We start from the raw sequence: 25,350 nt of genomic DNA, 5'->3' as shown, positions 1-25,350 counted from the left end.
TTTCTAAAATTACAAATCAACATTTGGCTTGGGCCTCGATGAACTCTATTAGCGTCCTGGTGGGCCTCCCCGTCATCCCCTTGCCCAGATAGAGAGTGCTGTCGTTTGGCCCCATCACCCCTGCGATATCCACATGCATCCAATCCGTCTTCTCGGGGGCAAACTCCCTCAAGAACGCCGCGGCGGTGCAACTCCCACCTCCTTTGCCCGCCCCCACATTATTAATATCATAAGCGGCACCCCTCGTCATCTCTTTCCCGTAGTACTTCCACAGCGGCATCCTCCACACCCTGTCGCCGCTACTCGAAGCCGCCTCCTCCAAAACCTTGTACAACCGATTCGAATTGGAGAACACCCCCGAAGCTGAACCACCAAGAGCGACTCGAATCGCCCCCGTGAGAGTCGCCACATCTAGTACCCACTTCGGCTTGTAGGTCGCGCTGTAGGACAAAGCGTCGGCGAGGATCAACCGCCCCTCTGCGTCGGTGTTGTCGATGCAAATAGTTTTACCATTCCGAGCCGTCACAACATCTCCCGGCTTGATCGCACATCCTGAAGGCATGTTCTCGGTCAAGGGGATCAAAGCTTTGACGTGCACCGGCACTTTGAGACACGCCAAGGCGTAGATCGTGCCCATGACGCACGCCGCCCCCGACATGTCCGCCCTCATCTGATCCATGGACGTCGCCGATTTGATACTGATGCCTCCGGAGTCGAACGTCACTCCTTTCCCCACCAGTACAAAAGGGTCGTGGTCGCTTTGTTTGTACGTGAGTTCCACCAATTTGGGAGGTTGTTCTGGCGAGCCCTGCGCCACCGCTAAAAACGCCCCCATCTTCTCGTTCTCGATCCAAGACTTGTCCCGGACTTGCACCGAAATGCCGACAGACTTGGCGAGATCTTGCGCGTTTTGGGCAAAGATCGAGGGCGTCATCAGATTGGACGGAGTGTCGGCGAGTCGTCTTGCGATGTTTTGTCCGGTGGCTTTGACCACTCCTCTTTCCCACTTGGCTCCACCTTCATCACCGGCGCAGTAGAAAGACACTTGCGGCAACTGGTCTTTTTTGCTCTTGTACTCTTGGAACTTCCAAGTGCTCAAGTTGCTGCCTTCCGCGGCCGCTTCCGCATCTCCCAGACTCTCCACTTGTATGTTTTTAACACCTGAGGCGTCTAGCGACTTGCATCCCACTGGAAGAGAAAGAGATCTTGAAAGTTTCCAGCGCGCATGCGTATCGCAGTCATCAGTAGCCCAGTCAGTCTACGACGGCATCCATACCATCACTTACAGCTCGACAAAAACAGCTTGGCACATGGCTGATGGATGTGTAATGGACTGAAATTCCGGACCCGGAGTGCACTTGTTTGTTGTGTGTCGAGGTGTTTAGATCGTGTATAACTGGGCGAAAAATTATAATAAAATGCTTCAAGCGGACAGCATGTCCGGACTGTTTAGCAGATTTGCTTCATTGAGTGTATCGTAGCTATAGTCCATTCATTTTAAATCTTGGGTTTAGTAATAAAACTTGCCTGCTTTGACACTTGTCCGAAACTCAGTGAATCTAAAACTGTGTTCAATACCGAGTGTCAACTACCAAACCTGACCATAGGAATTTAACATGAAAAATAGTTTTTGCGTGATTTCAGGTACCTACTTCATTAAGAAATTGATTAAATTTAACATTTGTTAAATGGTCAAGTTATTAGAAACATTTTTATTCACATTTATCAAAATGTCGAAATATGTTTGTGTTTAAATTTACTACTAAAATCGCCCAATAATTTGATTATTAAAAATACCATCCCAAACATTAAATTTCTGAGGGCATTGCGTTCTTGTAGTTAAATGTATCCGCGGATTTTCTTGAGACAAATATCGAGTGTTCTGGGTGGCTCATTATTTAACATACATTTGCATTCGTCGGTAAAACATCTGTTTTTAGATACTATAAATATGTTCTGCTTACCTTATCTATACGACGGGTGCAGGTAATAATAAGACATCCCAAGCGTAGACAGAAAGTACATAATAATGGGGTTTTCCCGAATTTTAAAAATACAGGACCGGCCGGCCTTAAGCCACTAAACAATTACAGTCTTAGTTGTACCGTTCAAGAAATAACTTGTGTTGTGTAAAGTGAATTCAGTGCGTTAATTTTACTCAATATACTCGTATAATACGGGGTGATCAAGAAGGACTGTTTAAGTTGGTAACACTGGATCGTATTTTAAATCGTATAACAGGAGTAATTTCCGGTTGTTGGTGGCTTGTCGTTGTTAATGCTATACGTATATCAGATATTTGTCAAATAAACCAACAAAACATATCCAGTTGCAGTGTTATAAATAACCGAATTAAAAAATTTTCTCAATTGTACTACCAACTTAAACAGTCCTTCTTGATCACCCGGTATTTGTTGCCAATACTGGTGAATCATCTAATGAATTTGATTCAGATGACGATTAATTTTCTATTTGTTTATGTAAGTATTTTATTATTTTATTTATTAATTTACTTTAAAGTAAGTATACATGTAATGGATACTTTATTAATTACTCTTATTTCTTTATTTAGTAATCTTATTTCTCAAATACAAAATTTCCCAATACAAAATCAACAATCCCTTAACATTTTTTTGGTCACTGATCGCAAAATGTGTTTTAATTTTTTTTTATTTGCGGATACTTTAAGGTCTCTTTCTTTTGCTCGTCGATAAGATAGTGAAAGTACGACGTGGTACCAATTTTATGTGAACAGAGGGATTACTACTTTACAGTACCCACACAATGAAAACTTGCCGCTTTCGTAATTTACGGCGTTTTGAGTTTACAACTTTACCCAAGATTTAAAATGAATGGACTATACAACCCTAGCCACATCCTTGTCTAATAGACACTCTCTCATTTCCTCTTCTGCGCATTTCATGTGCCAAGCTGTTTTTGTAAAGCTGTACCTACATTCGTTCAAGAGTACACTGGTACAAATGGGTTCATTTATGGAAACTTTCGAAAGCGCGCTGCGAAGTACAACTTCATTTTGGTGTAACTACAGATTCGTCAGTTCGCGCCGGTTTAGCAACAACTGATTGAAAAAATCTAAATGTCTAAAAATTCTGAAAAAATTCATGAAGTCTTGATATTATATCTTTATAACATTTCTAAGCCTGTTAAAAATCTACAATATTTCAGTATTTTTACTGCATAATGGGATTATGGTAATAGCAAAAAATTTTTTTAAATAAATTGTTCAAATAGTTGCCTGAATATTTAATCCCCCAATGTAAATGTGTGGTAGGATCTAATGAACGCACCTGTACCGATGACGTAATTGTTTGTACTCCCTAAAAAGAACGCAAAGAAAATTTTGAATTGACTGGACTATAGACACCTCCATCCGCTCAGTCACACCAACTTTCGAAATAAAAATACAAAAACCCTGTCACAAGTGACTTGATTTTGTTCAGTCACCACTTTCAAAGACTCCAACTCCTACCTGCAGCAGCCACTCGTACCGACTCTCTTTCTTCCGACACTAGTTCGATTTCGTCTCTCGGTTTCGACCTTTTGCCCAAACCCACGACTGCTACAGACTGAAATTCCTTATCGAGGCCCCAAAAGACAAAGCTCTTGCCCGCCTTTACTTTATTACCTGCGCTATAAAACAACAATCGGATCAGAACGTGAGCACCTGCCGGTTTCATTAAAGCTAGACTTGGGCAATGGGAAACTTTATTGCTATTGTACAACTACTTACAACAATAAAAACATTTACTTAAATAATGGATCACAAAATGAATTCATCGACAACTTTCATCAATTTTTTTGTTTTTGTTTTGTTTGTTTGTTTAGAGAGAAAGGTTACAGTACTGTGAAATCTATATCATGATCACGATGAAACACTGACTCTTCAGACGACACGAATAGTGCAATGTAGTTACAGTTAGGGCGAAGAAATAATCACTAACAAATATACAATCACTTTTTTGAAAAATATAAAACGGGTATATTTTTTCTGGGCATCAGTTGCCTGTTTTTGTCTTTTTTACATTATATACTCTATGCACATATATACACAAAATATTCCAAACATATTCTTCCGCTTTCAAGCTCGAAAAAATTCTACAAAAAATATATGTGGGTGTATACTTTTCAATTCAACATTCGAAGTAAACAAGAACAACACATTTCACGTAAATTGGATTGGAACGGAACATATTTGATGCAACAATTTATTCCATATATGTATGTATATAATTTTCTTAAAACCTAAAACGACGTTAGAATTTCTCAACCGATTCGTCTAATTAGTGGACCAGCACTACACACTAAGAATAACATGATTACAACACAAAATTGGCACATATATTGCTATAAATACTTACGCTAATAATGAGCAATGTTACTTGTTTTGTGAAGTCTTGTGTACATCGAACTACAACGTTTCACACGTAATAAGTATACTAAACGCTAAATTGTGCGTATGTAACTCTGAAATTTGGCACACTTGGGCATGAGGAGAAAATCTGTCACTTTGGGAATGATATAGACATCGCTACGAAACGAGAACCTCTACTAGAACTAAGTCGACGGTTTCGGGTCGGGATCGCAACTTGAACACCAGGAGGCGAAGAGAGAACGCCGAACATCGTCCCGGGTGAAACCGGCGCCGACTCGAATTTACATTTTTATTAAAAATAAAGCGATCTCACCCGGGATCCGGTCGTGATCTCCGGTTTTTAGTATTCCGCAGAGTTAGTTGTCCGCGCGAATTTGACAAATTTTAAAATCGCGCAAAACGTCGTTCCGCCTTTCCTAATTTCGAACGATCCACAAAAATTCACCGACGAGGATTTGATACGCATCAAAACGCGATTAAATTTCATTTGCGCGCCCACAACGTTAAAACGCGAAGTTAATTGGTTTTGCGCCCCGTCGGGAGTACATTTTGTGAAATTCTGTTTGAAATTCATTTTAAAAAGGACGTCGGGGATATGCCAAAAAACTGTGATTGTCCTGATTTTGTCTGTCGACCGGTCGACCCCTAGACCAGCTCGAGGATGTTGATGATCCCTTGGCTGTTCGCGGCGACGACCACGTTCGAATTCTGCTTCCAGCAGACAGCCGAGACGAACTCGTTCATGTCGTCCTCTCGCCTCTCCTGGTCCAGCACCCCTTGGATCGCCTCGAATTTGTAACTGAACAGTTTCTTGCTCAACCCTTTATAGTAAATGTACATCGCGTTGTTTTCCGAGCCGCAGGCGACGTAGTCGCCGTCGGTCGCCAACCCGATGAAATTCTTCTCGTTGATGTGACCGACGAAAGACCGAAGGCAATACGGAGTGTTGATGTTCCACATTTTCAACTGGGAATCGGTCGACGCCGAGACGATGTCCTCGTTGTTCAGGAACTTTACGTAACTGACGGCCTTCTTGTGGCCTTTGAACACCGCCACCGCCTCCTTCATGTTCCTCAAGTCGTAGTAATGAACACAATGGTCGGCGCTCCCGAACGCCAAGTGACAAGAACTGCGCGGGTTGAACTTCACACAACAAACGTTCGCCTTGGCCTCGAGGGTGGCGATCGAGTGCTCACCGTTCAGAGAGTACAACTTGACGCGGGCGTCGTCCGAACCTGACGCTATCAACCGCGTGTCCACCTCGTTGAAGTCGACGCTCCAACAGCGCTTCTCGTGCTCCTGGTAGGTCTTGGTCCTCTGGCCCGTCGAGGCGTCCCAGATGGTCACGGTGCCCTCGTAGTCGCTGGACGCGAGGATGCTCTTGTGGTACGTGTTCCAGCTGACGCAGGATATCTTCGACTTGGACAGCATTTCGATGCAAGGGTAGTGAATGTCGACGGAGTCTTTGATCACGGCGCCGTAATCGAACACTTTTATCTTTTTCGTCACGCCGGCGATCGCCAAGAACTCGTTGTCCTTGTCGAACTCGATGCTCGACACTATCGTCGAGTTGTTGAAGAGGTCGCTGGAGTAGTTCAACGTGGCCAGCACCCTCAACGAGTTGTACCGCGAGAATTTGATCAGGTTCTCTCTGAACTCGTCGAGACCGGTGTTGATCGCCGCCTTCATCTTATCGACGCCGTCCTTGCCGAAGAACAAATCTTTCGAACGGGAGTTGAAGTAGCAGTCGACGAAATCGTCGAAATGGGCGTGCATTCGCCGCCGCCTCATCGCCAACGAGGTCGACCCCAAACGAGGAGTGTCCGAATTGGAAGTCTCCTCTTTTCTCCCCGTCGAAGTACCAATTGTGTCGATCAAATCGAGCATCTCTTTCTTCATGGCGCTGACGGCGGCGTCATTCTCCGACGCCGACGCCACCGTCCGCTCCACGTCCTCCAAAGTGGGACACTTACTGTGCACCTCTTTCAACTTGTTGTGCACCTCCTCGATGTCGTGCTCTATGATCGCGATCTCCTTGATGATCTGCGCCTGTCTCTCTTTCTTCTGCTTCAACAGATGCTTCAAAAACTCCAACAAAAGCCGATTTTGCGCCGCACAAGACTCGGCTTCGAGGAGTTGCTTCCGTTGAGTCAACACCTCTAACATGACGTTCACGTCGGGAAGAGTGAGATTTTGGGACTCGGTCGCCACAAAATCCCTCAACCCGTCCGCCGAAGTCCCAAATTCCCCCGAACTGTCCCTGTTGAGTCCCAGCGCCTCGAAACTGTTCAACCGAGTCTTGTGCTTCTTGATCAAGTCGTTCAGGAGAAAATTGGGAAAGATCATGTCCTCCCCGGTGACGGGGGCGCTGCACTTGGGGCACCGCTTCAGCGCCTCTATCGACTTGATGATGCAGTTGTAGCAGAAAGTGTGTCCGCACTTGGTGATGTACGCTTCCTCGATCAAGTTGAAGCAGACCGGACAGGAGAAGTCGGTCGTCTTCTCTTCGAACGAGCCCCCCGCGGTCGAGCGTTGCCGTTTGGGGGTGCGGATCGAGGATCGGTTCGTTGGCACGTTCGAACTACTGTGCGACGACGCCGAACTACTGCGACCGTCGCGGCTTGATGCCATTGCCGAGGTACGAGAGGTAGTTAAGAGAAAAACACCGACCTGAAACAAGCAATGTGTTAAGGAGGCGACGCTCAACGTGTGTTGGTACATTGACTCGCACTGAACTAAAGTCGGGATCAAGTTTCAGGTCAGGTTTTTCAAACAAAAGTAACTGGTGTGCCCAAAGAAAGCTGGTAATCGGACGATCTGACGATAATCGGTACGGCTGGACTTTGATCCGCACGGATTACCGTCAAAAGAAGTGTACATCGTAAAAACAAAATGCAAGCGTTACGTAACAGAAAAAACACAAATTTAGCGCCAACAACGCTCACTTACAGCTCGATGTGCTCCACCAGTTTCCCCTTGCTGATCTGATTGTACTTTTCGGCAGCTGGGGTCAGTTCCAGCCCTTCGCAGTCGTCATCACTGTATACACCCAAAACTAAGCCTTTCTGTAACGATAAATTGTGACACTTGAACAACTATGCGTTCTTTTAACGGTGGACCTACTTTTTCCGGACAAACCGAAGAACATGGTCTGAAGAAGTAGCGCCTACTGGCAGATAACCTGAGCAACGTTTTGCACGTCAACGATAATGCCATACTTGTTTGCCACAGGAAAATAAATCACTATCACGTATCGATGCGATTAGTTTGACGATACTTCGCAATTCGTAAACACATTACATGTAAATACAACACGAGTTTTATACATTCCACTCCCGCACATCCCAAAATCAACAAATCACAAAATTGATTTTTGACAGGTCGCCGGGCATCAGACAACGATGACAGAAAAGCACAGAGGGCGCTTCGAATCGATCAATGCACTAGTATAACAACTCTCACCAATTCGATAAAAATTATTTATTATTACCGCGTTAAATAACTTAATAAATATTTACTCGAGTCGTTACCTAAATAAACATCTGGCTGTACCGGCAAATTTTCATGACATTTGTTTAATCAGATTTTATACATGAATTAACCTTTCGTAGGACATCTTGGATTTGAGTTTCGTGGCGCAATATTTAAAATAATAATACCAAAAAATGTTTCCAAATTATTTTTCATTTGCTTGTTACTTCTGATAGCAATAAAATTAACAGTAACCATCCGTGAATTTTGTACCATCGAGTCGTGTTTTAATGTGTTTATCTTGAAGCGATTGAGGTTATGTATAAATCATCTGAAATGTACCTGCGGTGACCTAAGTTGCGAAAATTTTGTGCAAACACTTTCTGTAAGCGTAAAAATGAACACCAGAGAATTGGCACAGTAAGTAAACATTCAAACATTCGATTTTTTTATTTATAAAAACTGCTTTCTACCGCTCTGGATTTGTTTGTTCAGAATTTTCAATTTTAATGAAATAAAGAGGTCAAAACTTGAATACTGTGTTAAGAAACGTAAACTCGTTGCAGTACAAGACCTTACTGTTAGTACTTACGTTATCTCTGCTGTTAGTAACGTGTCATTTTTTGTGATAATGAAGCGGAACGAAATGGGGGAAAAACAGGGTGGAAAAAAAAAGAAACAGGTGTACAAAAGTACAAAATTTATTTTTATTTATTACCCAACAGAATTAATTAATAATCTCTCTGAGTAGCTCAGATTTAACTTAATATTTTAGAAAGCTGGGCTCTGTTGAGGTGATATACTCCGACAAAAACGCTAGATCGAATTCGTCCATCCAACCCTTCGACTATCTCCTAGTCCTCGACTTCGAGGCGACTTGCTGGAACAATTTAGACTCTAAAAAGAAACAATCAGAAATCATCGAATTCCCGGTGGTCCTCTACGACGTAAAAAACAACGAAATCGTCGCCGAATTCCAACAATATGTAATACCCACGGAACACCCAAAACTGAGCGACTTTTGCATCCAGCTGACCGGTACACAAAACCCTAAATGTGACGTCACACTTGAAACGTATTTTTAGGCATCCAGCAAAATCAGGTCGATAACGGTGTCCCTTTACCGACCTGTTTGCTCGAGTTTATGAGATGGATCAATGAGCAAATGAAACTGTACAACATGGATTTTCCCGGTGGTAAGGGCGACGGGACGAAAACTTGCGCTTTCGTCACGTGGTCGGACTGGGATTTAGGCGTCTGTCTGAAAAAAGAGTGCAACAGGAAGCGGATTCATTGTCACAAGATGTTTCGAAAATGGATCGACGTGAGAGCGTTGTACAAAGTACGTCAACAGCTTGAGAGGTGAAAAAACTAAAGATTTCTTTCAGTTGCATTTCAAGCGCCCTCTGACCGGTCTTTCCGGCGCATTGTTGGACCTGGGCCTTCAGTTTGAAGGCAAAGAACACTGCGGTTTGCACGACGCGAGAAACACCGCGAGACTCGTCGGGAAAATGATCGAGAAGGGAGTGATATTACGATTAACTAAAAACTAAATATATTTTTATTTTCACATTGTTAGTTCATAAACTGATTCATTGGATCCTCTTCTCGTCGTCTCTTCAGATAATACGCTTCTATTTCTTCTTCTGTCGGCTTCTTCACCTCAAACATGCTATTGTACGGTCTCTTTCTCTCGTCCAGTGCCAACAATCTCTCGGCTTTGTTCTGGTGATCCTCTTCTGCCTTCAGTGCTTCCTTCAACTTATCTTTCTCTTCGATTCTCTTCTGTTTCTTCTTCTCCTTCTGTTTCTTCTTTTTGTTTTTCTTTTTATTCTTCGCTTTACTCTTCACTTCCGCGTCTGAACTGCTCTCAGATGAACTGTCACTTGATTCTTTTTCTTCTGTTTCCTTTTCCGGTTCAGATGCGGCGACTTCAACTACTGGAGTTACACTATTTCTACCAGCTTCTCCCAAACAATACGAATTCTGCAAAAAAAATCTCATAGTACACAAGATTATACAAAAACCACACACTCTACCTTGACAAAAGAGTGACAACACTTGTAGCCCCACTGTCCCCCTCTCCAGTAAGACCCCCAAACGGACGTGTGATTATTTATATAAACATCTTCTTCATATTTTGATTTGATAATTTCCTTTTCTTGTCCTTTTATGACTTTGCCTGATCTGGAATACTCAACGTAATCTTCAGTCTGTGCCAAAAGAAGAGTTTTCGGCGGCGCCTCCAGATGCTCTTCACCTCCGTATTTTTCCAAAATGCTTCCCTGAACCTTAGACTTGAACTGATCCTTCTTTTTTTCATATTCTTTCTGCAGCAGCTCCAATTTCGTGGGTTCTGCCAACAAATGGACGTCGACACCTCTTTCGTAAGCCTCCCACGCGAACAACTGGGCTGAGGCGTGCTTTGTGGTGTCACCAGTGAACCTCACAAAATTTTCACCCGAGTACCTACACAAAAAAATAATTAAAAAAGAAAACAATCCCGACCAAACGCATTCCTTACTGATCGTCTTTGCTCGGATTCGGATTCTCCCTCATCGATCTTGTCTTCGGATCGTAATACGCCGAGTTCGGGTCCAAGTTCCTCAAATACTTCGCCGTATCTTCGCGAATTCTCAAATTTCTCACTGTGATTCTCTGTTTGCTGTCCACTTTAGTACCGGGCATGTCCACCTCGTCCACGTATTTATCTTCGTCTTTCTCATCGTCGCTGTCTTCGTTCGCGTTCAACTTGTCCGCTTTCAACTGGCGCTTAGCCTCTTCCACTTTCTGGAATTCTTCGATTACCGACTTGTGCTCGGAGGGGTCATACCCGCTCCAACGGTCGCGTTTCCCGTCGTAATTCAGCGACAATTTCTTCTGGATGAACTCGTCGGCTGCTATTTTCGCCCCGGAGAACTTCGCCCCAACTTTACGCGGTCGCTCCATGCAGTCTTTACGCTTGTGCGTGAGGGCGCCGCAATTTTCGCACGCCCCTTTCCGGTATTTCGTAACGAGTTTAGTCTGATCACAAAAAATAAATTAAAACAAAAATACCACTCATTCACCCATTCATCTTGATTTAACAAATGTACGCATCGCACACACTTACCGTATCGACTCCACGCTTGTACCACTCATCCAAATGGGAGAAGTTCTTTTGTTTCTCCTCTTGGGGCCTCTGATGTTTGAGTGTGGGGCCAGCGGTGCCATAGTACCAAGGGGCTGACGCTATATACTGGGGGATGTGAGGATTTATATCTTTCCCTTCTTCGTCGACAGCTGCCGGGGCCGTACCAGCTTTTCGGGCCTCCTCCAACTCCTTCGCCTTCCGCCAGTCCTCCCGAGACTTCTTCTTGGGTTCATCCTCGATTTCGCTCTTAGATTTTAAAATCTGCGACACTGGCATGCTCTGCGTATTGCTAGCCATGATTTACTTCCAAATTTTCACCACGAATTCGCACAATTACAACAAAATGCGTTTATCACAAATTCTATCGTAACATTTTGAGGTTATGTTTTGCTGTCGTTTGTCAGGTTTGATATACAGCGTGGCCCAAAATTTGTGGAAATTGAATATTTATTTAATATTCTTCTATAAAAAAGAAATTAAAGAAGGATTAAGCCGAATCATTAATAACAACTTTAAAGTGTTCGAATGCGGTATCGTAAATGGGGGAAATGTTTAATTTCGACTGACTTTTGTAATTTTTTCGTAGCAGAAAGTGACCAAAGGAACAATTTGTATAAAATATAGTAAACGAAGAGTGCCGTGTAAACAAAAATTCAAATGAAAGCCCGTAACCAATAAATAAGAAAAATAATATTATATTTGTCTTTCCATTCCAAATTATTCTTGTAAAATGTATATATTTTAATTTAACAATGTCGGTTGCAACAGTTATAAGGCAAATAAATTCGATTAGGCCACGAATACTCAGTGTGTTTAGATCCAGAAAATTTTGTTCAGGAGAATCTGCGTCATCAGGGGACGATAAGGTAAAGGTGTCATCCAGTTTCTGGTTTAGTTAATGGAGTCCCTTGCTTGCAGAAGGGAATAATTTTAGGCGTATATGAAGTAGACAATGAATTGGTATTTACAAAAGCTGCACAAAAATTTAATGACCATGTAGGAGGAAAATTGATGGAAATGGTGAAAAAGTAAGGGGGGGTCGGTTGGTGCGGGGTGGATTCTAACGTGGTGGTGTTTCAGAGCCGGAAAAACCGTAAAACGAGGTAAAGCACGAGTCTTCAACAACATCGACCGCGAATTCTGGGCCGTCGCCGTGGTGGGCCTGGGCCCCGAGAAAGCCGGATACAACGAGATGGAGGCCATCGACGAGGGAATGGAAAACGTCAGGGTGGCCGCCGGCATCGGGGCACAAGTTCTCCGCCACCAAGGCGTCGACAGAATCCTGGTCGAGGGCATGGGATTCCCCGAGCAAGCAGCAGAAGGAAGTGCCCTGGCCCTGTGGAGGTGAGTTTGAAATTTTCCCCAAACGTCACTTTGTCATGGCAAGCTTTGCACAGGTACCAAGAGAACAAGATGCGAGAGAACCAGAAGAAGACTCCGACCTTAGAACTGTTCGACGATCCCGACGGCGAGAGCTTCCAGCGGGGCCTGTTCAAGGCCGAGTCGCAAAACCTGGCCCGCCGCCTCTCCGACACCCCCGCCAACCAGATGACGCCCCTGCACTTCGCCCAAGAGACGGTCAACGAGCTGTGTCCCTGCGGCATCAAAGTCCAGGTCCACGACAAGGACTGGATCGAACAGAAGAAGTTCAGCGCTTTCCTGACGGTGGCGAGGGGCTCGTGCGAGCCCCCCGTCGTCTTGGAGATCTCATATTGCGGGGGCCCCAACGATCAAAAGCCCATTCTGTTCTGCGGCAAGGGCATCACCTTCGACAGCGGTGGTCTCTGCCTGAAGCAGTGCAAGGGAATGGACGTGTATAAGGCGGACATGTGCGGCGCCGCGGCAATCATCGCGGCCATCAGGGCGGCCTCCGCCCTCAGCTTGCCGCTCAACATCGAGGCGGTGATCCCCCTGTGCGAGAACATGCCCAGCGGGATGGCGATGAAGTGCGGCGACATCGTCATGGGGATGAACGGAAAGAGCATCATGATCACCGACACCGACAACGAGGGCCGACTGATCTTGGCCGACGCCATGGTGTACGGCCAAGGCATCTACAAGCCCCGATTGGTGATCGACGTCGCCAGCCTGACTCCCGGGGTACGTTCGGCTCTCGGCTCCAGCGCCAGCGGAGTCTTCTCCAACTCGCAGACGATGTGGTCGCAGGTGAGGAAGGCGGGGGTCATCACCGGGGACAGGGTGTGGCGCTTGCCTCTCTGGAAGTTTTTCACCAAGAAGGTGACCAGGTTCAAGTCGCACGATGTCAACAACAAGGGGTTGGGACAGGGGTCGTCTTGTCTCGGCGCCGCTTTCCTTAACGAGTTCATCAATTGCGTCGATTGGATACATTTCGACGTCACGGGGGTGGGCTTCAGGAGCAACCACAAGGTCACGCCTTATTACACTAAGGGGCGGATGACGGGACGTCCGACCAGAACTCTCATACAACTCCTTTACCAATTGTCCTGTCCTTCGGAAGGACAACGAGAACTTTGATTTTTTTGTAATAAAGTTAATAAATCCACTTTAGCTATGGGATTTGACCCGCATGACCTTTAAATTTACTTGTAATAAATACTTAGGGGAATGTTATGACTTGAATCGCAATCTGGTCAATTGCTCAATAATCGGTTTTTGGCTTTTATTTTAAATCTCGATGATTTTTTTTCAAAAAAATAAAAATAACGACATTCCGAATATTTCCTAAGTGGACTATTACATTTTTGTTGCAAGTTTTACTTTATTTGGAAATTTGTTGTATATTACCAATTTATTGTACTATTTTACACAAAAACTGTCCTATACTGTACATTATTGTATCAATAAAATAAAATCTTTGACATTGGAGTTTTTCTTTGCCACGATTGCGTTCACATCACACTATCACCTTCCGTTTTCTTAACCAGAGATAACGTTATCTCTGCCTGAACTATCTACATTTACAAAAAAATCACAACAGAGTTCTTGTTGCCACAGTAACAAGCACAAAACAAACTTTGATTGCAGTTAGAAAAAGACACAATTGTTTTTTACTTGCACGATGCGATTTCTTTTATTCGATCCGTTTAAAATTTATTTATTTTTTTCCAAAACAGGCACCGACATTTTCAATCAAATTATTTAATAGTACCAAGTCTCAAATTATGTAAGACAATAAGTAACCACTTAACAACTTTAATTCAACTATTTCATATTGTGGATGGAGATGAATAAATTAATAAGTCACTTTCGCAAAATAAGCTGATGCAATAAGTAACCGGATAACGTCAGATTTTTAATTTCCCATGAATTTTTATTTTTGGAAGCATGACTTTCAATTTTCATTTTCTATGAAAATAGGTACTTTGTTTACTGAGAAAAGATACCTATCTAAACAGCATCTTACTATCTGTGATCCGCCATCTTTTCCTTGTTTCGTCTGTTTGTCTCAAACTGCACAAGTTGACGAAGTGTTTGAATTTCCTACTGCTACATCTTGTGTTAAACGCTAATCAGTAATCACTAATAAATCTGAATTATTACACCGAACAACTTTTGATGAACCAAAAAGGAGACGCTTTTCAGAAAATGTTTTCATCACTTTGACTCCTCAACAAAAATTACGCTTCAAAACGATGCGCCCCTTATTTCTAAACTCTGAATTGGGAAATCTGTAAAAATACTGTAAGTTGTGTCACGTTGCTCTGATTTTTAAAAAACGAGAAGAAATATTTTGATTTTTTCGAAAAATCCAAAAATACTGAATGCATGTAAATGTTTGCAAGTGAAATTTTATTAAAAATTAATTTAGGTGCGTACAAAATAGAAGAAGATCGATTTAGATTTACTTTTATATTCCAATATTGATTATTTATTTACCTATTTATTGTGATGTTTACTCCATCTATCCTGTAATCTTTTTCAAGGTAATCTCTTCGCTTCGGCGTTAGGTATAACCGACCGATGTTCTTAGTTACTTAATTATTTTTTCCATTCTTTCTGTTGTTTATTAAAATCAAAAATTTACAAATACGAGCCTCGGCATCCAAATTTTCAAATAATTTCACTAGAAAACAGATATTTTTTGCTTTGTTTGAATTAAATAAGGTACAAAAACTGCGAACGAAAAACGAATACCATACCTACTGACTAAACTTAAATGCAAGTCGATTTGCAGAGTGCAAAAAGTTTTGTTTTTTTCTCTAATTACATAATTTTCAATACCGGCGTCAGTGGCCATTTTGAATATTCATTCATTACTCTAACATTTCATTGGAATTGAATTATAATAACTACGAAGGTGAAACCAGTCCTGACGTCACTCTTCCCACTTTATATAACACTCTTCAGCCGCTCCGCCGCCAGTTCACCGCGCAACTTCCCCAGATGATCTTCGAAGAGTTGTCTTTCTTTTAATTGTTTCAAGTGTCATATGTGTCAATGAGAATAATTGAATTTGTGTTGACTTCTAAGTTCCATCAAGTCGTCAGGTACCACACCCGAACCCGTTCCTTTCGATTTCTGACCCCCGATTAATTCCAGCTTGGACAAAAACCTAAGAACCCGTAAAGGAAGTCGTCGAGGAAACTCCGGAAACCGTCTAGAACTTCAGGTTCTAACCCAGATCCACCACGTTCCCTAGCTTGTGAAAATTTCATGCTCAAAATGGTTCAGAGCGCTGTTTGCGACCCAATCTCCAGTAAAATGACTGACACCAATTGGGGCCAGTCCAAGTAAGAGGATATTCAGATATTCAAATTGACACCAGAAACGCTAAAAATAGATTAGAATCCGGTTTGTACAGTCGCTGGTCTTGTTTCAGGAAGGCGTCTTTCGAAAACGTCCACAAGAAGGACGAAGGGAAGAAGGAGGAGAAAAAGGAGGACAAGTATGGCGCCTGGGGGCCCACTTTCAAAAACAAGGATCATTTCGCCAGCTTACATCATTGCTGAATACGCAAAATGTCCACTCGCACTATTTTATCATTTATTATTTGTGATACGCACTTAGTCTAGTTTTGTTACTCGTTTAACTCGTTCAGTTGAATAAATATTATGTAGTGAAGGGTTGAATGATTTTCTTTTTCCTTTTGGTCACGTACTTGAACCACAATTTCTCGGAGATCGTGATGAAAAAAGAAAGCAGAAATCCTGAAAGTTCCAAATCACTAAAAATATTATTTTCTCGTGCGCTGTACCGAGAAACAAAACGAAGAAACTTCCTTGCATGTCGTCCATGTTCACGGTGTGGTTGTTCACTTCGATGACGTGTCTGTTATTTTTCCAACAGCGGTCTTTCTTGGGAAGGTAGTCTTTGAGCCACTTCTGAATCAGTCCCACTTGATGAAGTCTCTTTATCCTAAATATTCAACACAGCTTAAACCTTCTCATTATGAAATTCCACTTACTCATCGTTGATGATGTCCAAATAGGGAGTGTCCTGCGACACGATCATCGCCAGCTGCTCGTTAAAAATTTCATCCAAGCCTGCAAACAATCAATAACAAATCAATTCCAGAAACTTTGACTCATCAAAAACTTTTTGTTCCCGAGAACCCGTTTACCTAGAGCCAAGTCGCACCGGTCCGACTCCAAGTATTGATTCTTCATAATAAACTGCAACTTAATTTTCCATTCTATAAACACATGTTTGCCGTTCTCTATATCCCTTATCATGTCTTTGTAGCTCGGCACGTCAATTTTCCTCTCGTACAGCTCCCTAAACTTGGGTTCTGGAGTCATCTGAAACGACAGTCGTCTATTTGTCCCCCTTGCTCAGTTCAAACAGTACTTTGAGACTAGTTTCCAGAAAACTATTTTTCGTCATGCTCCAGGTGACCGTATCGCTGTGATCCAGAAGCTCGTCGATGGTGGTGATCGGAATGTCAATTTTTGGAAACGTCAAGAACGCCACCAAGTTGCCACAATAAGTGGTGGCCACCACCAAAACCACCAACCACCACGCCCCTACGATTATCCTGGCGCTGTCGGCGTGGGGCAGATGCATACCCCCTGAAAATCGCAATAGAATGTTTTCTGCTCCGGTAGTCGAATGAAATTTTTTCGTGAAAACAATTTTTGCATATTCATTTCTAAACTGGTTTCTAACGCGGGATCCGGATATTTCCAGATCGAATGTAAAAGTCGACACGGTTACCTTGTTGCAGAAGGGCCCCGTACATGTACCATATGCAGTTCTCTATCGACGAGAGACCACCCTTTTTGGTGATCCCTTTGTACTCGTAAACGGGACTGTGTTTGTGGATGTAGTACAAAATGGGTCCCATCGAAACAATGGCGGCCGAAAGACACAGCCAAGTCTAAAATGATCGACGTTTTTAGTCTCGAGGAATTTACATTAGAAATTTTAATTTGATGGAGACAGGTTTGCGAGTGGAAATCACGCATCGCTCACCTGTCTCGATTCAAGGAAATAGGTCGTGGAGGTCGCGCTTTACTTACATCTCCCGTAAAGGGGGACATGAAGAGTAGAGCTCTGCTCAATTCTCGGGGCCGAGACACTAGAAAAGTGTAGGCTTGGGTACTGACAGGCCCCGTGAAATTGATCAAATGTTTACTCTCATCGGTGACTGTAAACGCGCAAGCCGCCATCGCGACGCTCTTATTTTTCACCATGTCCATGATAGCCTCTGGGATGAAGTTTGTGACAATGTCGGCGGTCCCCAGCGCCCCCTTCGACAAACTACTGTTGTCTTGCACCTCTTGGCGCACTTTGACCAAATCCACAGTATAAGTGAAATTCAAATTTTTTGATAGCTCTTTGATCACGTCGAAGACCAAACCGCTGTACTCGTACACCGTCCCCGACTCGTTCGCTTTGATGATCTGCCACGGAGGATTCTGCAAAAGCGTCATTAGCATCTCCACTCTTGCGACTCGACTGGCGTACGTGGAAGGACACCAGAGGCAAGTTTCTTCGTCTAAAACCGTGAACCACGTGGGGGAACAGCTCGTCCGTCATGGCCGGACCGTCGCTGGGTCGCCACTTTCCGACCGCGATCACGTCAGCGGTGTTGGAATTGTTCTGTTGGTACTCGCGCCCCCAGGTGTCTCCGGTTTTCATCGACCACGAGGTGCAGTTGCCGCACTCGCCTTGCTGCCACAAGTACGTCTGAAAGTGGGAGTTTTGGGTGGGTTTCGGCGGTCCACCGCTCACCTTGATGCTCTGAAGAAGCGAATTTCGCCGGTCGAGTTTCGTCGGTCTGATCGCCTCCCACTCCTCGTCGGAGACTTGACTCGAGGTGTCCAGCTCGACGACGACGGCCTCGTCCAACGCTCTCGTGAAAGCCGACAGAATCTCTTCGCAGTGGCACTGCAAGCCGCCCTAAAATCGACACTCGACCCTCAACAACTCCGTCCATATTTACTACTCACAGTACAACTCGCGCTGTTAACAGTGCTGTTGTAGAGAAACGCGACGTTGTCTCCCTCCGTGAGCAGTTGTTTAAACCGATTGATCTCTTTAGATCTGGATCTAGTATTCGGAATCACGTACAACCACTGATTCCTGGTGTTGACAAGACCTAAAGACTTCGCAAACTCCATCATCAACTCCACGATTTCGAAGCCCACGATCGCTAGAAAATTCCCACCGACTGTTTTAATCGAAATCGACGACAAAACATCTTTCAGCGATTTCCTCAAAGTACTTGTCGGTACTCTTGTTTCCAATTTGATGAGAGACACTGCGGCTGTATTTACGTGTAAATTCGACGAGTCTGCTGTGATCGCTTTCACAACTCTAGTCACTTGGTCTCTGCCTACGCGACAAACAAAATAATACCACTCGAGCCAATTTACTGACTTACTTAGAGTGTCGTCGTACAAAATCACCGCAGAGTTCCAACTGTACGTTTTTGAGGTTCGCAGGTCCAACAGGAGTTGAGGCATTTCTTCACCTCTTGTGATCAGCGGTACCGTGATTGCTTGGTCTGGAGGTAGCCTCGGACAATCCGATTCTGAAAACTTCTCTTGAAAACACCTCTCAAACAACGTTTCTCTTACCAGAAATCGCCATGTGCAACAAATGAGCGTCTTCTGCGGTTTTGAACAACCTCCAAGTGTCTGAACACGACGTAATGCTTAAAATTGCAGTTATATCTGCAAGACTTTACTTAACTAATAATTTTATCCATCAAGACTTTTACCCTTTTTGATGCTGATACTCGTCCAGGAGTAATACTGGACGTTGACACCTCCATGCTTCATAATTTCTCTTTTAGCGTAGACCAAATATGATTCAATAGCATGTTTGATACTCGCGTATTCGTTCGCCAAAAACTCCTTATCAATGATCACGGCTGGAATCAATAATTAGATTAGAAAATTAACACGATTGTCTTACCTAGAGTTGCGTTGGTGGTAAGAAGCGAAGGGAAACTTTCACTTTTGACGACACACACGAGTGCGGTCCCCACAAACAGTTCAAAAAACATCTTACAAAAATCATATTTGTCAACAACACCTGCACTTATATAACCTAGTAAGACCCAATCTGCTCGAATCCATATTAAAACTAATACCATACCGATTAGACATAAATCTTACATGTGCCACAGGTGTGCAGTGTACGAACTGAATCAGTTCTGTGAGGGTTGGGGCGAGAAAGGTCGCGATTAAAGATTCATCAGAAGAGTCTATCTAGTTCACTGGAACGCATCCTTGAGGAGTTTGATTGACTTTTCCTGGTCAAGGGTTCACTTACGAATTGATTGATTTTTAAATGGAGTGGAATAAACAACACAATTCAATCGCTTAATCTATATTTTTGTACAAAGTTTATGCAGCATCTTGAGTTTTGACAGACGAGACTTCGCCCACGATTTTTGACAGCCGGCCAAGAAGAACCTCGTCGAGATTCAGTTTCTCGTGGAGTTTCGCCCCAAGTTGTTTCGCCTCAGGGAATCCGCAGTCCGAACAGTACTGTATGCAGGCCTGCCAACATAACATTTTAAAAAATCCGATTTGATCGCGTCCTACTTACTATAGCTTTAGATGGCGCTTTTTCTTCAATGCACTGATCCACAAACAGCGAAAGCGCTTCGATTTTCGGCACTCCCGCGATGTTTTGTTGGTTTTTGTCGAGCTTCTCCATTACTGTACACGCCTTCTCGAACTCTCTGTTCTTCAATAGCAACATCAAAATCTTGCCAAGTTGGTCCCCCGTCAAGCTAAAAATTCCCAAATGATTTGACAATCCGAGAGACAAACTGTCACTCACTTGAGCTTGTTGATTTTGCTCTCTTCTTGTTCCTCAGCTCTCGTGTAAATGTCCCAAGCAATGTTCGCAAACTTTTCGTTATAGTCCGCGTTGACTAGTTGCTCGTTGTTGACCATCGTGTTCATTATAATTTCGACAAGATTTTCGCGATACGACTGATCAAAAACCATCATGTCGGACCACAGTCTCGGGACGTACTCGATGGCCCCGTTCGCGTCGATTTGAGTCAAGATTTCTGCCATTATCCCGGTTTCGGGGACGTAAATGTGGGGGACGTACTTGTAGTAAACGTCATTCATGAATTCTTCTGCTGGGAGGTTCGCACAAAGAAGAGAGAAGAGGTGGCGGCTGAAAGAATCATGTCAGAGGTGTGCTGAGACAATTGGGCGCTAGTACTAGTAAACCGATTCCTTGTAAGAGTCGCCGATCAAATTATAGTTGTCTCCGTGGTGCAACAAGTTGTCGACGCGAGTGGCGACGGCGACATCGTTCAAGTGGTGCCGGCACATCTCCATGGCAGTCACGAAGAAATTGACGTCCTTCAAGTCTCGGATTTTGTGTTCTTTGTTTTCTATCAGGTCCAGGATGTCGTTTAGTATTGTGCTTGTCGGTCCACCTGCAATATCGTGTTTATATTTCGTCTCTAACGGTGTCGACGCACTTACGCATTTTACAAAAAGTCAGTAAAACGTAATACCAAGACGCTAGAGAAGGTTCAATTCCTAAATTTTTAAATTCCGATAGGGTCTTAAGCGTGTACTGTTTTGCAAGGCCACTGTTGCCTATGTAGCTAAGTACATACAGTACTGAGTTTAGTGTACCTAAGTTGGGACTTAAGTTGGCGGCTTTCATTTGAGAAAGCAAATCAACGACGAGATTCCACCTCAACTCAAAATGTTCTTTTACAGCGTTGACAACGTAAATCAAAGAATTGAACGTGTTGGTGTTGAGGACAATATTTTTTTGTTTCGTTTCTTCAAACAGTTGATAAGCTCTGTCAACTTGGTGGTATTTGGTCATCCCTTGAATCATGGCGCAGTAAGCTTCAGCTGTTTTATTTTCAAAACTGTTAAATATTTCCTCTGCTAGATCCCCATCCCTGTTACACGACAACACAAATGTAACAATTCCTCAACTGTTTTTTTTGTTTTCTATACTTACTTCCACGTCTTCCGCACCTTCTCCTTCACCTTAACAGACTGCCTAAACCAGCGTTCCTCTATAAATTCTTCTGAGGGCGCCTCTAAACTGTTCTGGTAACACAACAGCTCCAACAACCCGTGTTCTAGTTCAGGCGCAACTTCCACATTTTTATTTTTCAACAATCTATAAATGAGAACGGCGTCCGATACTTGTGCCGTGTTGATCGATGTCTGTAGGTCGTCAATCGCGACTTCACTCTCTTCAGTGTAAACCATTGGTGGAGCAAATGCTTCAATCAAAGGGTCAGCTTCTTTATGTTGGAACAAATCGGGGTGTTGTCGGCGGACCCAGTGGGCAGCTTTGCGGCCTGCCTCTTGGGCCATGGCAAAAGTACGTTTGCCGTTATTTGACAAGGGAATGAGGTAAGGGTCATCATGGTATTTATAATGAGCAGCTGTGGGGTCTCTACCCACTGTGCTTTCTAAAGCGCGTAAGATATCGGTGGGCCCTCGAGGGATTCGTCTGGGAATCTCGATTTTTTCCTCGACGTCCGTAGAAAAGCCGGTGGTGCTCAGAATGTTCGGAGTTAACCTGATTTGAGACAACCTAAAAATACGATTTAAAAGGTGTTGAAAAATCAGAAGTATCAAAATCTACCTCCTGCACAATACTGCTTTCGAGATATTCATCATTGCGGCTAGTTTTGGCCTAGAACATTAAATATTTGTTGAAAAGAGAGGTTATGTGGATCGATCAAAGAGGTTATGTTTCGATCAGAGGTCCACAAACTTTTTTCAACAGTTCGTCTCAAAGCCAATTTTACGTTTCTATTATTAACAGAAAAAAATCCGCTAGATCGGAAAAAGGGTTTGAGTTTTATTTTCTAATTAATTATGCAAATAAATCACAATTGAATTAGTTGTGAGGACTGTGATAAATAGTAATGGTGATCGGTTGTTGTTGGGGATCACTGATCGGATGCGCTTTTTAGGTTATGTTCTAACCCACCAAAACAAATCCTATAAACTCGATTAATTCCTCGATTCGCGATGGGTAAGCTCCATATAATGCCTGAACATGTAACGAATCAATAAAAATTTACTTTGTTAGACCTCAACGAGGCCCGAAAAAACCTGGAGGCCTGCCTGAGCGAGGACCTCCGCAAGGAATATTTCGACATCCTGCGCCGCTGGTTCTCCTTCAAATCGCCAATAACTCGAAAAGAATTCGACACCGAAGTGCGCAAACTTCTCGTAAACGAGGAACAAATCCGCTGCCATAATTATTTCGTCCTAGCGCTGTTGTCGAAACGTACAAGCAGCAGAGTCAAAAACACGAGAAACACGTGCGACAAAGGCGTATTCGAATGCGCCGAATACTCCGACTACATCCAACCCCCCAGCCCCACGATGCTCCCCCCCGCGGAATACGAGAATCGCAGCGCTGCAGGTGAACTCTTCATGCCAGATTCGGGTTTTGTTGCCACCAGAATAGCGGTGACGAGTTGGGAAAATGGACTCGACGGGGCCGAAGAAAGCGTCACGGAGTTGATTGTACACGCGTGTCAAGTTTTCGTAAAAAATATTCTGATGGCGATGATTTCGCGAATGAAGGGGTACAAAGTCAGGGATGGGAAGTTTCAGTACGGGTTTAATCTCCCGATTCCGGACCCATTCATACGGAATTATCACAACGTGATCGACGAGACGCAAGAGTCAAAGACAGAGGTGGTGGATAAAGACGACACTTTTATTCCTAGGAGTAAACCGTCGCTAGAGAATGCAGAACAACAAGCTGCTTTTGCCTATGCTTGCGCCAAAAGACCGAAAATCGAAAATGTATTGACGGTGAAGTTGCTCTACGAGACGCTCAGAGAGAATCCGCAAATCTTGGGTTTGCATGAGCTGCAGAGTGTCAATTTGTTCAAGCTGAGTCTCCAGTTGGACGATTAATTTTAGTAAACTAGCATAATTGTTGTTAAAATATTTTTTGTTATTTAAATTAAGACTATTTCAAAACCAACAGTCAGTATTTTTTAATCGTAGTTGCTACTTTATCTGCATTGTACCAGGTACTGTTAACTGTCACACCTTTGGTACTACTTATATATCTATTGATCAAGTAGTCTGGTGACAATAACTGTTAATGAAAAGGGAAATGTCAACCGTTGAACCGGTCTTAGTTGTACAAAATGTTGAACCATTAAAACACCTTTGTTGCAAAAATGATTTATTGAAGATATGGCTCCGTTATTGTGGTACATTGCCCCATTGCAACCTATATCTGTTGCATAAGTAAAAAAAGCGTAGGTACTAACAAGGTACTAGCGTACCTAAAAGAGAAAGCTGCCTCTACGAATATCTATTATTTGCCATTAAAATATTTCCGAGATTCTTGAATATACTGCTAATGCATTTTACAAATCGGGATGTATATTTCAATCAAATTTTTTGGAGGTAGATGACATAAACATTTAAAAAAATATTATGTATCCATTTGACATCTAGTTCTCCGTTTTGACAAGTTTATTGTTTAGTGTGATGTGAATTGAGTTACGACGTGAGTAGTTTTTTTAAATAGGAGATGACGGAGCCTTTTTTCCTCATGTGGTAATCCTTAAAATTTTTGTGGGAACTTAGAAACCTGGCGAATTACTTCAACACTTCGGTCACGAAGAAAGTGTTGCAGTGAGCTGTTTAACATTAGTACCACAATCAGTACTCCGAGTTGATACAGTTATGTAAAAATAAGATTTGCAATAATGGTGCGACTAGGTGGTGCCGCCCTAACCCCGACCTTCACCGAGAGCGAAAGTGGACCACGCCGGGGCTCTCAATTGTGCAACAAATTTGTATAAAAATCGCCGAATGATCGTCAACAGTATCAGTCTTCGACAAACCAAAAACCACCAATTCACAATGGCATTCAAAGTGAGTCTTCAGCCCCTCCCACCCTGCATAATCCTGAAAACTTGAGAAAATTTTGAAAATGTTTAAAACGTCTCAATTTCAGTTCGTCGTCTTCGCCGCCGCTTTGGCTTACGCCAACGCCGGACTCTTGGGTGCCCCTGCCGTGGCCACTTACGCCGCCGGCCCCGCTGTGGCCTACTCCGCCGCTCCCGCCGTCAGCACCGCTTACATCAACCAGGCCGCCCCCGTCTTGGCTCACGCCGCTCCACTGGCCGTGGCTCATGCCGCCCCCTACGCCGTCCACGCCCCAGCCGTCGGCGCCTCCCACCAGAGTGTTGTCCGTTCCCTCGGTGGCAACCAGGCCGTCTCTCATTACTCCAAAGCCGTAGACAGTGCCTTCTCCAGCGTCCGTAAATTCGACACCCGCATCACCAACGATGCTCTCCTCCACGCTCCAGTGGCCGTCGCTCACGCCGCCCCCGTCGTGTCCACCTACGCTGCCCATGCTCCAGTAGTCTCCAGCTACGCCCATGCCCCACTCGTCTCCAGCTATGCTGCCCATGCCCCACTCGTCTCCAGCTATGCTGCCCATGCTCCTCTCGTCTCCAGCTACGCTGCCCATGCCCCAGTCCTCTCCACCGCTTACGCCGCACATGCCCCAGTTGTCTCCAGCTACGCCGCCCCCGTCGTCGCTAGGACCGCCGCCGTAGGATACTCCCCAGCCGCCGTCGTCTCCCACACCAGCTTCACCGGATTGGGAGCTTCCTACGCCTGGTAAATAAATGAAGACTCACTAATGTCGATCTAGTTGTAAATTATTTATTGTTGAATAAATAAGGAAAAAGTATTTAACGTTTCATTGCATTTTATATACCGAGAAACCCAAATAAACCTACTTTTCGTCATGTTGTCAAAACTGACTTTGTTAATAGATAAATAACACATTAATTTAATTCTTGTGTAGTGTAGGCCAGATAGATCATAATTCGGGAGGAAATTGTTTTTTAATTACTTTTTAAAAATATTTTTTGTTCGACACTGTCAGAATTTGAGAATTTTCTCCTATGTGAACGGATTTTGAT

The 25,350-nt window shown here is 43.7% G+C and overlaps 10 protein-coding genes across 14 annotated transcripts; 5 read left to right on the top strand and 5 right to left on the bottom strand.

The window, feature by feature from the left end:
• Positions 1-16: 16 nt before the first annotated feature.
• LOC138135039 (cytosol aminopeptidase-like) lies at positions 17-3,698 on the bottom strand. Its single transcript, XM_069053675.1, has 2 exons — positions 3,491-3,698; positions 17-1,188 (listed from the first exon to the last, which is right to left on the bottom strand). The coding sequence occupies exons 1-2, from the start codon at positions 3,696-3,698 to the stop codon at positions 17-19; spliced, it is 1,380 nt and encodes a 459-aa protein (XP_068909776.1).
• LOC138136054 (E3 ubiquitin-protein ligase COP1-like) lies at positions 3,513-7,540 on the bottom strand. 2 transcript variants are annotated; one of them, XR_011161156.1, is made up of 4 exons: positions 7,517-7,540; positions 7,343-7,458; positions 4,380-7,063; positions 3,513-3,651 (listed from the first exon to the last, which is right to left on the bottom strand). XR_011161156.1 is itself a non-coding variant. In XM_069055126.1 (3 exons), the coding sequence occupies exon 3, from the start codon at positions 7,022-7,024 to the stop codon at positions 5,039-5,041; it is 1,986 nt and encodes a 661-aa protein (XP_068911227.1). In that variant the 5' UTR covers positions 7,025-7,063; positions 7,343-7,458; positions 7,517-7,540; the 3' UTR covers positions 3,710-5,038. The 2 variants fall into 2 exon arrangements, 1 of the variants encoding a protein (XP_068911227.1); XM_069055126.1 differs by lacking the exon at positions 3,513-3,651 and having other exon boundaries at positions 3,710-7,063.
• Positions 7,507-9,434, top strand: Snp (Snipper). The gene is made up of 4 exons (XM_069055156.1): positions 7,507-8,284; positions 8,640-8,902; positions 8,950-9,206; positions 9,253-9,434. The coding sequence occupies exons 1-4, from the start codon at positions 8,262-8,264 to the stop codon at positions 9,415-9,417; spliced, it is 708 nt and encodes a 235-aa protein (XP_068911257.1). The 5' UTR covers positions 7,507-8,261; the 3' UTR covers positions 9,418-9,434.
• On the bottom strand, positions 9,403-11,467 carry Slu7 (Pre-mRNA-splicing factor Slu7). The gene is made up of 4 exons (XM_069055136.1): positions 10,977-11,467; positions 10,389-10,888; positions 9,904-10,333; positions 9,403-9,850 (listed from the first exon to the last, which is right to left on the bottom strand). Exons 1-4 carry the CDS (start codon positions 11,292-11,294, stop codon positions 9,440-9,442), a joined length of 1,659 nt encoding a protein of 552 aa, XP_068911237.1. The 5' UTR covers positions 11,295-11,467; the 3' UTR covers positions 9,403-9,439.
• Positions 11,468-11,617: 150 nt separating this feature from the next.
• Positions 11,618-13,837, top strand: LOC138136059 (cytosol aminopeptidase-like). The gene is made up of 4 exons (XM_069055137.1): positions 11,618-11,863; positions 11,916-12,025; positions 12,078-12,341; positions 12,395-13,837. Exons 1-4 carry the CDS (start codon positions 11,750-11,752, stop codon positions 13,491-13,493), a joined length of 1,587 nt encoding a protein of 528 aa, XP_068911238.1. The 5' UTR covers positions 11,618-11,749; the 3' UTR covers positions 13,494-13,837.
• On the bottom strand, positions 11,691-19,694 carry Ir93a (Ionotropic receptor 93a). Of its 4 annotated transcripts, XM_069055122.1 has the most exons (14): positions 19,341-19,605; positions 19,144-19,296; positions 19,001-19,096; positions 18,805-18,954; positions 18,371-18,756; positions 18,153-18,320; positions 17,886-18,107; positions 17,438-17,836; positions 17,133-17,295; positions 16,767-16,987; positions 16,540-16,717; positions 16,384-16,462; positions 16,174-16,334; positions 11,691-16,126 (listed from the first exon to the last, which is right to left on the bottom strand). In XM_069055122.1, exons 1-14 carry the CDS (start codon positions 19,519-19,521, stop codon positions 16,029-16,031), a joined length of 2,655 nt encoding a protein of 884 aa, XP_068911223.1. In that variant the 5' UTR covers positions 19,522-19,605; the 3' UTR covers positions 11,691-16,028. The 4 variants fall into 4 exon arrangements, with proteins under 4 accessions (XP_068911223.1, XP_068911221.1, XP_068911222.1 ...); XM_069055120.1 differs by having other exon boundaries at positions 17,886-18,320; XM_069055121.1 differs by having other exon boundaries at positions 11,691-16,334.
• On the top strand, positions 15,324-16,040 carry LOC138136079 (uncharacterized). Its single transcript, XM_069055161.1, has 3 exons — positions 15,324-15,466; positions 15,519-15,709; positions 15,799-16,040. The coding sequence occupies exons 1-2, from the start codon at positions 15,417-15,419 to the stop codon at positions 15,616-15,618; spliced, it is 150 nt and encodes a 49-aa protein (XP_068911262.1). The 5' UTR covers positions 15,324-15,416; the 3' UTR covers positions 15,619-15,709; positions 15,799-16,040.
• A 47-nt stretch (positions 19,695-19,741) lies between the features above and the next one.
• LOC138136056 (small ribosomal subunit protein mS39) lies at positions 19,742-22,156 on the bottom strand. The gene is made up of 7 exons (XM_069055127.1): positions 22,017-22,156; positions 21,378-21,965; positions 20,882-21,315; positions 20,613-20,832; positions 20,217-20,564; positions 19,980-20,166; positions 19,742-19,930 (listed from the first exon to the last, which is right to left on the bottom strand). Exons 1-7 carry the CDS (start codon positions 22,049-22,051, stop codon positions 19,775-19,777), a joined length of 1,968 nt encoding a protein of 655 aa, XP_068911228.1. The 5' UTR covers positions 22,052-22,156; the 3' UTR covers positions 19,742-19,774.
• Positions 22,157-22,160: 4 nt separating this feature from the next.
• Positions 22,161-23,584, top strand: LOC138136066 (transcriptional adapter 1-like). Its single transcript, XM_069055146.1, has 3 exons — positions 22,161-22,299; positions 22,351-22,412; positions 22,470-23,584. Exons 2-3 carry the CDS (start codon positions 22,409-22,411, stop codon positions 23,309-23,311), a joined length of 846 nt encoding a protein of 281 aa, XP_068911247.1. The 5' UTR covers positions 22,161-22,299; positions 22,351-22,408; the 3' UTR covers positions 23,312-23,584.
• A 545-nt stretch (positions 23,585-24,129) lies between these two features.
• Positions 24,130-25,115, top strand: LOC138136071 (pupal cuticle protein G1A). Its single transcript, XM_069055152.1, has 2 exons — positions 24,130-24,289; positions 24,372-25,115. Exons 1-2 carry the CDS (start codon positions 24,227-24,229, stop codon positions 25,044-25,046), a joined length of 738 nt encoding a protein of 245 aa, XP_068911253.1. The 5' UTR covers positions 24,130-24,226; the 3' UTR covers positions 25,047-25,115.
• Positions 25,116-25,350: the final 235 nt, after the last annotated feature.

The sequence above is a fragment of the Tenebrio molitor genome, chromosome 7, assembly GCF_963966145.1.
Source record: "Tenebrio molitor chromosome 7, icTenMoli1.1, whole genome shotgun sequence".
NCBI classification, from domain to species: Eukaryota; Metazoa; Arthropoda; class Insecta; order Coleoptera; family Tenebrionidae; genus Tenebrio; species Tenebrio molitor.
Note: the sequence above shows the minus strand (reverse complement) of the source record. Positions and strands in the feature narration are given on the sequence as shown.

Excerpts from the sequence above, each read along its gene's own strand:
- LOC138135039 (XM_069053675.1), bottom strand. The coding sequence starts at position 3,698 with ATGAAACCGGCAGGTGCTCACGTTCTGATCCGATTGTTGTTTTATAGC. Across the intron at positions 1,189-3,490 it reads GGTACGAGTGGCTGCTGCAG|TGGGATGCAAGTCGCTAGAC; the intron begins GTAGGAGTTGGA and ends TTTCTCTTCCAG.
- LOC138136054 (XM_069055126.1), bottom strand. The coding sequence starts at position 7,024 with ATGGCATCAAGCCGCGACGGTCGCAGTAGTTCGGCGTCGTCGCACAGT.
- Snp (XM_069055156.1), top strand. The coding sequence starts at position 8,262 with ATGAACACCAGAGAATTGGCACA. Across the intron at positions 8,285-8,639 it reads AACACCAGAGAATTGGCACA|AAAGCTGGGCTCTGTTGAGG; the intron begins GTAAGTAAACAT and ends TTAATATTTTAG. Across the intron at positions 9,207-9,252 it reads ACGTGAGAGCGTTGTACAAA|TTGCATTTCAAGCGCCCTCT; the intron begins GTACGTCAACAG and ends GATTTCTTTCAG.
- Slu7 (XM_069055136.1), bottom strand. The coding sequence starts at position 11,294 with ATGGCTAGCAATACGCAGAGCATGCCAGTGTCGCAGATTTTAAAATCT. Across the intron at positions 10,334-10,388 it reads AATCCGAGCAAAGACGATCA|GTACTCGGGTGAAAATTTTG; the intron begins GTAAGGAATGCG and ends TTTTTTGTGTAG. Across the intron at positions 9,851-9,903 it reads GTTGTCACTCTTTTGTCAAG|AATTCGTATTGTTTGGGAGA; the intron begins GTAGAGTGTGTG and ends TTTTTTTTGCAG.
- LOC138136059 (XM_069055137.1), top strand. The coding sequence starts at position 11,750 with ATGTCGGTTGCAACAGTTATAAGGCAAATAAATTCGATTAGGCCACGA. Across the intron at positions 12,026-12,077 it reads TTGATGGAAATGGTGAAAAA|AGCCGGAAAAACCGTAAAAC; the intron begins GTAAGGGGGGGT and ends GTGGTGTTTCAG. Across the intron at positions 12,342-12,394 it reads AGTGCCCTGGCCCTGTGGAG|GTACCAAGAGAACAAGATGC; the intron begins GTGAGTTTGAAA and ends AGCTTTGCACAG.
- LOC138136079 (XM_069055161.1), top strand. The coding sequence starts at position 15,417 with ATGAGAATAATTGAATTTGTGTTGACTTCTAAGTTCCATCAAGTCGTC. Across the intron at positions 15,467-15,518 it reads AAGTTCCATCAAGTCGTCAG|CTTGGACAAAAACCTAAGAA; the intron begins GTACCACACCCG and ends GATTAATTCCAG.
- Ir93a (XM_069055119.1), bottom strand. The coding sequence starts at position 19,521 with ATGGTATTAGTTTTAATATGGATTCGAGCAGATTGGGTCTTACTAGGT. Across the intron at positions 17,296-17,437 it reads TGTCCCCCTTTACGGGAGAT|ACTTGGCTGTGTCTTTCGGC; the intron begins GTAAGTAAAGCG and ends CGATCATTTTAG. Across the intron at positions 16,988-17,132 it reads CGGGGCCCTTCTGCAACAAG|GGGGTATGCATCTGCCCCAC; the intron begins GTAACCGTGTCG and ends TGCGATTTTCAG.
- LOC138136056 (XM_069055127.1), bottom strand. The coding sequence starts at position 22,051 with ATGATGAATATCTCGAAAGCAGTATTGTGCAGGAG. Across the intron at positions 20,565-20,612 it reads TACAAGGAATCGGTTTACTA|CCGCCACCTCTTCTCTCTTC; the intron begins GTACTAGCGCCC and ends TGATTCTTTCAG. Across the intron at positions 20,167-20,216 it reads AGCAAAATCAACAAGCTCAA|CTTGACGGGGGACCAACTTG; the intron begins GTGAGTGACAGT and ends GGGAATTTTTAG.
- LOC138136071 (XM_069055152.1), top strand. The coding sequence starts at position 24,227 with ATGATCGTCAACAGTATCAGTCTTCGACAAACCAAAAACCACCAATTC. Across the intron at positions 24,290-24,371 it reads AATTCACAATGGCATTCAAA|TTCGTCGTCTTCGCCGCCGC; the intron begins GTGAGTCTTCAG and ends TCTCAATTTCAG.